This window comes from Mesoplodon mirus, assembly GCF_964341445.2.
Source record: "Mesoplodon mirus genome assembly, chromosome: 19".
In the NCBI taxonomy this organism is placed as follows: domain Eukaryota; kingdom Metazoa; phylum Chordata; class Mammalia; order Artiodactyla; family Ziphiidae; genus Mesoplodon; species Mesoplodon mirus.
Window position 1 is genome coordinate 13,442,480 of NC_138995.1, and position 11,664 is coordinate 13,454,143.

Genomic DNA, 11,664 nt, shown 5'->3' on the forward strand with positions numbered 1-11,664 from the left:
AAGCATGTTATGATGTATCATAGGCAAGCCAGGAGAACAAAGGAGAGGCGCTTGCTTTTATTAAGTTTTAGGGGGAAATTGGGGAGAGCTGTTTTGAACAAAACTTCACTGGAAAAGAACAAGCGTTCAAGGTTGTGGCAGTTTCTCACTGGCTGCAAGTGGCGGTAAGAGCGTTGTTGCTGGGGCAGGGAGGAAATTTCTTTTTTTTTTTTTAAAGCAGGAGAGGGAATTCGCTGGCAGTCCAGTGGTTAGGACTCCGTGCTTTCACTGCTGAGGGCCTGGGTTTAATCCCTAAGATCCCACAAGCTGGACATCCCTGGTGGTTAAGACTCCATGCTCCCAATGCAGGGGGCCCGGGTTTGATCCCTGGTCAGGGAACTAGATCCTGCATGCCACAACTAAAAGATCCCGCGTGCTGCAACTAAAGATCCCACATGCAGCAACAAAGATGCCACATGTGGCAATGAAGATCCTGTGTGCCACAACTAAGACCCAGTGCAGCCAAATAAGTAAATATATTTAAATTTATTTTTTATTTTATTTTTGGCTGCTTTGGGTCTTTGTTGCTGCACATGGGCTTTTTCTAGTTGCGGCGAGCAGGGGCTACTCTTCGTTGGTGTGTGGGCTTCTCATCGCGGTGGCTTCTCTTGTTGCGGAGCATGGGTTCTAGGCACACAGGCTTGAGTAGTTGTGGCATGCAGGCTCAGTGGTTGTGGCTCGCGGGCTCTAGAGCGCAGGCTCAGTAGTTGTGGTGCACGGGCTTAGTTGCTCTGCGGCATGTGGGATCTTCCTGGACCAGGGCTCAAGCCTGTGTCCCCTGCATTGGCAGGCGGATTCTTAACCACTGCGCCACCAGGGAAGTCCTAAATAAATATTAAAAAAAAAAAAAGGCAGAAGATAAAATCCCCATGTGATTAATGTCCTCCTCTGTCAAAATAATTCGTATCTTCCCTCTTCCTGCTGGTTATACAGACTGCAATGAATGGTACATGTGTGTGAGTTCCCTCTTCAGAGCTTCCCAAGTCCATTTTAAATGAGGTTTTCTTTATGTATTTTCATAGTGCTCATGCACTGCTGCCCTACACAGTGGACATGGGTGTGTTTTTCTGTCCTCTCCGGACATTGCAAATAAAAAAGTCAAAGAGACAGACATAGAAAGCCAGACAACATGGAAGTACAGCTGTTTTCTTGGTGCACGGATATCTGTTTAATGTGTTCTTGAGTGGATAATTGGATAAGGCAGGATCATGAATGGAAGAGAAGGCTGAGGGTGCGGGTACAGAATTGCCAGCTTCCTCCCAAATGAACACTCGATCTGGATTGTCAATGCCTCAGGGACATCGTTGCTGGTCTCCTTGTTCCTCACCATGAGCAAGCAGGTGCTGGATAACTGCTCTTGGTGATTGTGTTGCAGGAAGTCTTGTGAACAGGAAAAGGAAAAGGCTCGCATTTGTTGCTGTCTTGGCAGTTAAAAGTGGGCCATGGATGATGATCATAGATTCAGGAAGAAAGGGGGTGGGCTCAGGGAGGGGCCTCGAGGTCCCAGGTGAAACTCCGGGGTCTGATCCAAACCCACAAGCAAAAGCTGGAATTTATTTAATGGAGTTCCATTCATTTATTCAGCAGATAGCAACTGAGCACCTACTAAGTGGCCAGGCCCCAAGTGAGCTGGGGGAATACAGCAAGGAGCAGATTCCCCGGTCTCCCACGAGCATAGAGCTACGTGCTCAAGTGGTGAACACTGAAGGAGCCCAGAAAGGAGACAGTCTGCCCGTGACTGGTGCACAGACGGCTGCCTTGCTTGACTTCTCAGCCCTCCTCTAAATCGGGTTCAGCTGACTCGACTCCCCTGCCACCAAGAGAGAGGGCAGCGGGGTGTCCCCACCCCAGACCAGGCAGGCTGCTTGCTTTGTTTCTCAGAGCCATCCTGGCCGTTTCAGACACAGCCAGCCCAGGAGCTTAGACCAGAGGCAGCTGTGGGGCGTAGGCCTGGCAGCAGGCAGGCCTGTGGGCGGGCAGACAGGCAGCAGGAGAACACTCGAGAATTAACCCAACCAGGGACGGGTGTCTCCTCAGAGGATCACGGACATCCCCTCTCCTGCCCTTTGACGGTACCACCCCCAACTTCCAAGGCCTGGGCAATGGGTTGATTCCCGTGGTAATTTGGGGGAAACAGTAGAGCAGCCTCCCCATCCTCAGGGGGGTGGTTTCGTTTTGAAGTTAGCCAAAGGGACTGTTTGTCTCAGAACCATGGTCCTCTGAGGATGAAGATGAGCCCTCTGGAGCCAGAGCCCAGCTCTGAATAGGTGGGCCCAGTGTCTGGAGGCCAGGTCGGGCTGCCCACTGACTGGGGAGGGGCGCTCCACTGCACTGCCTCCCAGGGGGCACTGCCCTCCGCCTCAGAGCGGAGGAGCAGGGAAGGGCCAGCCAGGAGGCAGGCGGGGCCCATGTGCACTTGGCCCCATTTTCCCCCACCCCTCCCTCTCTCTCTCCTGCTCCGTCCCACTCTTTGGCTCTCTCTTCAGATTGAGACATGGCTCGGGAGCCCAAGCCCGGCCCTGCCCGGCCAGGCCAGAAGAGGCCATGGGGGAGAGCCATCTCCTGGTGAGTCTGCCTGGGTTTGCCTACGGGGGAGAGAGTCTGATCACCAGCTTGTTTGGGGCTCTGGGCTCCCCTGGGACAGAGTGAGAACCCCAGGAGGCTTGCTCCGTGTGCTGCCCGCCCAGCCGGCCAGGCTGCTCGTCCTACTCTCTGTAGTACTGGAGGAGGTCCGGTCTCCCTTGGCCACAGGTTTTGTCTGTAAACTGGGGGGGGGGGGGGCGGCAGTGTCAACCCAGCTCATTCCAAGGCCCCTTCTAGCTGACACAACCCAGACACCCTCCTGCTGGTGGTGCCCTTTCCTCTCGCCTAGACCCGGGGGTGTGAGTCCTCCAAGGGGAGCCTCACCTGTGGGGTGCTCGGGAGCTTTTTCTGGGTATACATGTTTGGGAAGTAGACAATGGGAACCTTTCTGGATGAAATCTTCCCTCTAACTTGGGAAGCTTCAAGGAATTTTAAAGAAACCTTTAAACATGTTTAGAAAGGAGCTCACCAACCTCTGCCAGCCAACGTGCCATTTTCACAGGTGTAACGAGGGTGTGTGTGAACCGGTGGCCCCTTGATCCCCTCAGCTGGGAGCCTGTGATGTCTGCGATCAGTTCCTGGCCTGTCTGTGGGCATTTGAGTGGTTTCTGTCTTGCCAGTGGGGGAGGCAGGAAGGCAGTGGGGCAGGTGGTTGCTGTTAGGTACAGCAGTGTGTAAACAGCCTGCTGCCAAAGGTTCTGGTTTCTTTTGGGTTTTTGTTTGTGGGGGTTTTTTATAATTTTTTTATACTTAATTTACTTTTCTTATTTTTTTATTTTTGGCTTCGTTGGGTTTTCATTGCTGCGCGCGGGCTTTCTCTAGTTGCAGCGAGCTGCAGCTGCTCTTCCTTGCAGTGTGTAGGCTTCTCACTGCAGTGGCTTGTCTTGTTGCAGACCATGGGCTCTAGGCGAGCAGGCTTCAGTAGTTGAGGCTCGCTGGCTTAGTTGCTTCCACGGCACGTGGGATCTTCCTGGACCAGGGCTCGAACCCGTGTCCCTTGCATTGGCAGGCGGATTCTTAACCACTGGACCACCAGGGAAGTCCGGTTCTGGTTTCTTTTGGGTCTCATCTCCTCAGAAGTGCGATGGCAGGGCTGGGTAGGGGCTACTCTGAGAAGCCTCTGCACCTCCAGGTTGACCTCGAGAGACATTAGGCCAAATCTCTCCCTGCCTGTGGCAGCCAGAACATCTACATCATCTTTGCCGGCATGGACTGCTTTTTCATTGTGTTGTTTTGGGCTGATGGGTAGGTGTGTACTCGTACTTTTTTAAGCTTGCATTTCCTCAGTGATGCTGAACTGCACATGCGGTGTGTTGGTTTGCCTCCGTGCGTGAGACTCTCATCTGGGAGTTGATATGGTTTGGTAAATATCCATCTGATGCGAGGTAAGTGGTTTCTTCCCATAGTTCTCTGCCGTGTTTTTACACACGGCCGCTTTGAGGCTGGGTTAACCCTTCCTCAGTTCTTCAGCTCCAGTTGCCTTCTCCAGATTTCATGTCACCCCACCCCCTTGCCTAGCAGGCTCGGACCCAGTCCTGTAGGTGCAGCTGGGAGAACAGGGAAGCAATGGGGAGTGATGCCAGCTGTCCTGCAGGAGCTCAGATTCCATTTGGAGGGGTGCCTGGCATTCAAGGCCTGGGGCAGGAGTGGCTTCCTTAAGACCCATGTGTCCCTAGGGGACTCCAGTGGGGAGAATGAAACCCTTCTCTGGGGACTAGGGCAGCATGTCTGGAGCAGCAGGCTGTTGCTGTGGCTCTGGCCCCTTTGGATAGTCACCCAAAGAGGGCTGGTTCAGGGATGGGGTTCTGGTGGCCCCTGAGTCGTTGGATGACTTCTCTATGAGAACTGGTCAAGTCCAGGCCTTGTGTCTTGGGTCTCAAAATGGCATTTGTCAACCTGGAGGGAAAGGTTTGTGGTGGAAGGATTGCCCCAGGTCCCCTCCCCCGACTTGGCCCCTGAGGACACTGAGGGAGGTGGCTTGACCTCTGCCCACTGGGTCATACGGATGGTGCATTTTATTTCTTATTGTGGGAAGTCCCAGCTTGCACTGTAATCATTAGCCTAGACCAGGGGACAGATGTGACTGCAGACCCTGTGTGACTAGGCCACTGCCCCTTAGGAAGAGAGGATCAAGGCCACGCGCCCAGGGCACAGGCCTCAGCCCTGGCTGATGACTGGGCGCAGGGGCAGAGCAGGGATGACCCCAGACCGGGAGGGACCCTCTACCTACAGCAAGCTGGAGCAGCGAATACCGCCTAACCTCTAACCCGCAAACTCATCCTGCCTTTGTCTCAACTCTGGTAGCTCCCAAGTCTGTGCTCAGCAGTCAGTGAATTACCATTCCTTTACCATTAACTTTTAGGTACTCTAAAAAGTCATTTTAGGAAAAAAAGTGAGGAAGAGGTGTTTAAGGAAAAGTGTGCTTCTTGCATTGGCTGGGAATTGAACCCTGGTCTCCCACGTGGCAGGCAAGAATTCTACCACTGAACCACCAATGCTGTTGTAGGATAGGGTTCATCGAGGTAGCTCAGGTGGTCGGCTACTGGTCCCTCCCCATCTCCCTCCCCTCCCCTCCCCTCCAGCTGTCTGATCTCTGCTGAGGTTTCAACCCAGTCAGGGAGAGGGGGCCCCCATGGCCAACCCACGGCGGGCCGGACAAGTGAGAATTTTCCCAGAGTGGTCATGCTCAGCTGAGACTCGTAACCTTGAGCCCTGTCCTGGCCCCCAGCTGTCCCAGCTTGGTCGTTGCTGACCCTCAGGGGGCTGCCTGCTTCCTGCACCGTGCCCCGGACCCCGACCCCAACCCTAGAGCGCCAAAGGGATGGGTACCTGCCCTCCCGCGCTCCACCGGCTCGCTTTCCTTTCTCCAAGGATGGGCCTCCCACCGCCGGAATCAGCATCCCAGCGGCTCCTGGGCCGCCCACCAGACTTCCTGAGGCCAGAAAGCGGGGGCGGGGCTGGCCGGAAATCTCATCCACTGGCTTGGGGACCTCACGGCATGAAGGGGGAGGGGCCCCCTAATGTTCCCTATTCCGCTCCAGTGGCTTCCATAGGCCTTGCCCCTCATCGGCTGGGCCTGAGCTGGTGGTGTGGGCGCACCGTCCCAGAAAGTTATTTCAGAAACTTTACTGCCCCCAGCTTGCAGCCCCTCTCCTCCCCCTCAACTCCTCACTTGCCTTAACTGAAGCCTCAGGCTGCACCCGAACTGCCTGCAGCCGTATCCCCACAGGATCTTCCTGCCCAAGCCTGACCCAGCTGTCCCTCTGCACCCATCTTCCCTTCCCGCCTAGGCACCAGTTCCCTGGAGGTGCACGGTGCATGAGAGCAGGGCTGAGGCCAGGCAGGGACAGCCTGGGACCTTCCAGACTCAGCCTCTTTCCCAGGGCCTGGAGCGAAGGGAAGGTGGCCTGGCCACGGCCCTAACCCCGACTGTCTGGCCCTGCCAGGGCTGAGCCCTGCATCCTGGCGATTCCCACCCAAGGATTAAAGGCTCTCTCCGTGGCTTTGAGCCCTGACTTAACTCTTCCCTTGCATCCTTTCCCGACTAAGAACCAGAGTAAGATCAGCAGTGCCGGGGTCAGGCAGAGGAGCCTTTGGACAGCCCAGACCTGGCTGGCCAGAAGCCTGTGGGCAATTGCCCCCTCCTGCCACCTGGAGGCACCCGGAACGTGCCCGTAACAGAGACCAGCTATGGGGAAGCTGGTTTGCTGTGGTCTCCCAAAGTGACCTTGGTCAAGTCCCTAGGGGCTCTTCTGGTCAAGAATCCTGGGATTCTAAGGAAAAGCTGCATACATCAGTTTCTCCAAATTAAACTGGAGTCGAGGCAAGGATTCTGGCCCTGGACAACGACCCTTTCCTCATTTATCTCTATTTCAACAGCAACTATGACCTGGATTACAAGCTGTACGGGGAAGATCTCCCCTACAGGTAGGTGGGTCCTGCCCCCTGTCCTCTGAGCAAGCAGGTGGGGCCAGCTGGCCTGACTCCCCCTCCATCCTGTCCACAGGGTGTACGAGTACCAGAGGATCCCTCCACTAATCAACCGGGTGCCTATCAAGAGCCGGAGGACCCACATGGGCATGGGGGTCAAGAGCAACTTCAGTCCCCACAAGGCTTCCAGGAACAGTCAGCTGACCCCCAAGATAAAGCGTGAGTGAGGGAGCACAGCCCTCACCCGCAGGGCTAGGGGAGAACTGGGAGGCCCTCAGCAGTGAGGGTGGGTTCAGAGTCCTCGCAGCACTGCCCTCTGCCTCCTGAACTTGACTGGTACCAACGCTGGCCCCTCTCCCAGCAGTCCAGACTGAGGAGCTGCACTCCATCAGGGGAGAGCTGAGCCAGATCAAAACCCAGGTGGACCGCCTGTTGGACACTGTGGAGCGCATGGACCAGCAGAGGGACCAGCTTTCAGGTCAGGTCCCCCCCAAGTGTGGGCCCAGGCCACACCCTTAGCGGGCTCCAGGTTTTCCCACTCCTGAAGGTACCAGGGGGTCCTGCCTCCGGCTTTCCCTGGGTGCAGGGCTCCTCCTCGCCCTCCCTGGAGTTCACTTCCCCCCACTCCCTCTGGGTGTCTCTGTGGCTTGAGGACCCTTTTGGCTTCTATATTGTTCTATGACCCCCACCCACTCAGCAGCTGTCTGGAGCCAGAGCAGTGTCCCAGCCCATCCCCATCTTGTCCTCTCGAGCCCTAGATTCCCTAGGTCAGTGCTGGGCATCAAGTGGCATCTTTGGGGTTAGCTGGGGCCTTCAAATCTAGCCACTGACCAGTGACTCTCCCTGTGCAGGGACCGAGGGCTGTGAACAGAACAGGGGCTCTGGGAGTAAAGGTTCCTCGTGCAGAACCACTGATCCCCAGCAGGAGCCCAGGGGCCAGAGGGCCCATCCAGAGGCGGACAGCTTCCACAACACAGACCTGGAGGCAGTGAGTGGCCTGACGCCTCCCCCCATTCTCACCCTCCTTGTGGCCTCTCTGTGAGCAAGGGAGGGACTTGGGTTTGTGTGGGAGATGACAATGGTGGTTGCGGGCAGGCGTCTGACTTCCATCACAGCCAATGCCCAGGAGAAGATGGGGCCCTGCCCTGTTTCTTCTCCCCTCTTAATTTGGGCTTGGTCGGCTCAAATGGACCAGGGGCTACAGCTGGGCAGCTGAGCCAGTTCTGGGCTGAAATACATTTCTCCTCCTGGAAGGTGGGTGGGGAGGAGGCTTTGAGCATTGTACAGGGAATATCACAGGTGTGCCCCATGGCCCCAGATCCCTTGCCCAAAAACCATCTGGTAAGCCTGCCCCTGCCCACCTGCTGCCCCAGGGTCTTTGGGCTGTCTTGCATTGTACCATACTCCCCAGGAAAGCTGGAGCACACTGACCTTCCTGGACTGAGAATATCCAAACCTGGATCTGATAACAGCCTTTTGTACAGCTTCAAAGGGCCCAAATGTTCCCTGCCCTACCATTTCCTCCTCTCCTATTGGTGGTCCCTGAGATGGGCCAAGCCCCTACTGTTACTAGGGCCATCTCAGCAAGGCTGGGGCTGCTGGGGGGTTAGCAGTGAGGAGCTTCCTTTCCTCCACTTGCCTAGCTCTGGCCTGTGGGCTCCAGGGGACACTTACTGCTGCCCAAGGCTGAATCACATCTAGGAAAAGACTGGGGTAGGCGGAGAAAATGCCTTCTTCAGTCTGGTGGTCCTGGGTCCGTTCCCAAGTCTCAGGAAGAATCTACAGTAGCACTGAGATGTCAAAGCTGCCAAGAAAGGGAGGTGGGGGTGAGAGACTGGGAGTTGTTAGCAGATGGCCCTCCCTTTCCCAGCCATACCACACCTCTCAGCCCTCGGGGCTAGAGTCCTACTTCTGCTTCTCCTACAGGTGAAGAATCATGCAGCAGACCAGGAAGCCAACCAGTAGGTTGTAACCCCTCCAGGCTCATCAGCTCCAGGCACCTTCCCGAGTGGTTCCTTTCCTTGCCTTGAGTGATTTTCCAAAGGCCTCTCAGTGGCACCCATGCAACCCATTCTGGAGCAAGGGCAACGGAAATGGAGGCACGGCTCAGCCAGACCAGCCAGGAAGCCTCCCCCCAGTGCTGGCTTTAGCTTTGGTCATGTTTCCAGATGAGTCTGGGGACTGGCAGGGAAGGGAAGAGGCCTGCAACTGCCCAGCACCAGCTCACCATTCTTATAAAGCTGAGGCCCACTCTCTGACTGCAGGTACTGTTCCAGCGGCTCTTCCCCCTCTCAAAGCCCCCAATCCTGTCTGGGTGTCAATAGGGGTATCCTTTTTGTGTCGTTTCTATCTTGTTTCTTGCTGTTGTGATACCATGTATTTCAGATCTGCTTTGGAAATATGTATTATGTCACTGGGGGGAAATAAAATTTATATTTTTTCCCTCTCGATCAGGGGTTCTCGGTGTGGTCTCCAAGCCTTATTCTGGCCCTTTGGCTGTCCCAGGCCAACCCTTCCTAGAGAAGCTGAGCAGGCCCGAGACACACAAGCTCAGAAGCTCACACCAAGCCAGGGCAGAAAGGGCACCAAGCTGCCCCGCTTTTCTCCAAACCAGACCTGAGCACAAACCTGCAGGGCTCAGGAGACACAAAGGAAAGATCTTACCCTTGTGGTCAGACAGGCCAGCTCTGCCCTACAAAACGGCCAGACTCCATCTCCAACATCCAGAAACTCTCACTCCTGGCAGTTCAAGTGCCCTCTCCCAGGAGCCAAGACTGGATGAGGGACACCAGGACACATATAATGCTGTCCCAAGCCCTTGACACCAGGAGTCCGAGAACACACTACGCAGCTCGGAAGAGCCTTGCTCTCTTAAATCCTGTACCAAGAACAACAAAATTTTTCAGATATGAAAGAGGTTTTGCTTTAGCTCAGATATTAAGTGGGAAAGCACAGCCCCCTTGTCCACTCTCTCAAAAGCAGCCCAATAATATAGGAGGGGGTCACTGGCTGGCCTGCATAGGGTCCATCCCTTACGAGACACTAGGTCCAGGTTCCACTTTCCAGGTAAGTCCAGTTGCAGTCCTTTCCAACTTGGGGGTCAGGCTGCATTCGCAGGTTTCTTCAACTGAGTCGTGGCTGGGAGCCAACTCAATTAGAAAAGTTCCTTTAACGGAACAGTTTGTAAAAAAAATCATACCAACACAGCTGTCCAGTGCATCAGTTCTGAGCACGCCTCCCCAGATCCTCTTCCGTGTTCCGAGTTCTCAGCTTGGCGCACGCAGTCTGCAAGACGACGGCGCGGGTCGTTTCGGGGACAGCGGCAGCTGTCCTCGGCGTCCGTTGTTGCTCAGGGTTCTGCTTCAGGGCGGCGTGGCGGCGCCCCTCCGGCGGGCGGCCCGTACTAAGCACTGTTGCAAAACGGGGTAGAGGCGCTGGCAGCCCTCGAGACCCAGGCGCACGGCCTCCGCCCAGCTCTCGGTCGGGCCGCCCTCCCCGCTGCCCAGCAGCCCGGCCACCTGGTTGAGCACCGGCATAAGCGCCACGGTGAGGCCGGCGGCGGCGCGTTCCTCCTCTAGCAGCGTGGGGTCCAGCAGCCAAGTGGGCTCGGGCCCTGGCGCGCGGCTTAAGCCGCAGCCCACCACCAGGTCGTACATCTCGATGCCCGCGTCGGCCAGGGCGATCGCGGCAGCCGTGAGCGCGGCGGCCAGCGCCGAGCCGCCGTCCTCGAGGAGCAGCGCCGACACCTCGAGCTGCGCGCGCGGATAGCGGCCCAGGCGCACTGCCGGCTCGAGCGCCTCCTGCAGCGCCAGCGCCAGCTCACGCTCCTCGCTGCCACCCGGGGGAGCGCGGCGCCGGCGGCCCGAAAAGGGCGCACGGCGAAAGTCGCAAAGCAGGCGGCCCCGCAGCGCGGCCGGGGCCTCGCCGCCCGCTCCGGCCGGGCCGCCACCGCGCTCACCGCCCTCTACCTGGCGTGGGCCGGACACTGCGCACAGCACCTTGGTGCCTCCCGCCTCCAGGTAGGCCGAGCCCTTGGCCTGGCTCAACAGCCCGGCGCGCGCGTACACAGGCCGGAGCCGCGTCGGGTCGCGAGCGGCCGGCACCTCGTCCTCGTCGGTCGCGTACAACTGCGGCGGCTGCGACTCCTCGGGCCCGCGGATGCGGCGGTTATCCCCAGGCATGGCGGGATCTGGCGTGCGAGCCGCCTTCACCCGTCGGCCCGGCGTCGCGCGCCGGCTCTTCCGCCCGCTCAAAGCCGCGCGCTCGCGCGAGGACTGTCGGGATAGCGGCAGGCCGCCCCACACCGCCCCCTGCCGCCCCGGAGGGAGAACGGCGAGCGCTGCAGAGTCCTGGGGCCGCCGCAAGGACGCCCAGAGCTCGGTGGATGGATGGACGGCTGTACCGGGCAGGCCTGCGGAAGTGGGACCTAGGCCGGCTCGGCTGACCTCTAGCCTTTGCGCCCAGGGAGTAGGGCTTCTTCCTTTCACTTGTGAAGCTGTAATTATTTTAATTTTGCACTTATGTGTGTGACTGTTTTATCCATGTTCCCCACTGCCTTGCCCAAGAGGGCAGTGACCTTCTGTCTTGGTCACTCCTGTACTGTCAGTGCCCTGGCTGGCAGAAACGCTTATCGAGTGAATGAATGCAACTATGTCTCTCCTGCTCTGGATTGTGTGAGCTCTTTGTATCCCTAACACTCCTCACCTGGCACGCACATATTGCAGCCAAGGGCCTCAGCGCCCTCCCTCTGTCTGCTTTTCATACTCCTCACCCCCAGGCCTTGTGACTGCTGGCCTCTGCTTCTTCTCTCAGCACAGACCTGCTTTTCCTCCCCCCTCAAAGTCAGCAGGCCTGAGAATGACCCAGGGCCCCAGAGCCAGCCTGCTGTACTCAGGGGACATGAAATCAGCTAGAGCGGGCACAACCAAGTACTGTACACTACTGTTACCAAACCCAACTGTCTTCAGACTTGGGTGAATGGACGCAGAACCAGGTCAGAGTCTCCACCCTCACCGTCCAAGTGAGGTCCTGGAACCAGGAATGACGTGGCAGTCAAAGGAGTGGGGGGAGGCAACTGATGTACCCTAAACACCTCCTATACCAAAGAATGCC

At 57.1% G+C, this 11,664-nt stretch overlaps 2 protein-coding genes across 6 annotated transcripts; one reads left to right on the top strand and one right to left on the bottom strand.

Moving 5' to 3' along the window:
- The first annotated feature begins 1,989 nt into the window (after window positions 1-1,989).
- On the top strand, window positions 1,990-9,362 carry LOC309795655 (RNA-binding Raly-like protein). Of its 5 annotated transcripts, none has more exons than XM_082608223.1 (7): window positions 1,992-2,111; window positions 2,526-2,604; window positions 6,502-6,549; window positions 6,629-6,771; window positions 6,914-7,030; window positions 7,404-7,540; window positions 8,479-9,362. In XM_082608223.1, the coding sequence occupies exons 2-7, from the start codon at window positions 2,534-2,536 to the stop codon at window positions 8,515-8,517; spliced, it is 555 nt and encodes a 184-aa protein (XP_082464349.1). In that variant the 5' UTR covers window positions 1,992-2,111; window positions 2,526-2,533; the 3' UTR covers window positions 8,518-9,362. The 5 variants fall into 5 exon arrangements, with proteins under 5 accessions (XP_082464353.1, XP_082464349.1, XP_082464352.1 ...); XM_082608225.1 differs by having other exon boundaries at window positions 1,995-2,111; window positions 6,917-7,030; XM_082608224.1 differs by lacking the exon at window positions 1,992-2,111 and adding an exon at window positions 2,157-2,306.
- Window positions 9,363-9,450: 88 nt separating this feature from the next.
- Window positions 9,451-10,805, bottom strand: EXOSC6 (exosome component 6). The gene has a single exon (XM_082608222.1). The coding sequence runs from the start codon at window positions 10,731-10,733 to the stop codon at window positions 9,915-9,917; it is 819 nt and encodes a 272-aa protein (XP_082464348.1). The 5' UTR covers window positions 10,734-10,805; the 3' UTR covers window positions 9,451-9,914.
- Window positions 10,806-11,664: the final 859 nt, after the last annotated feature.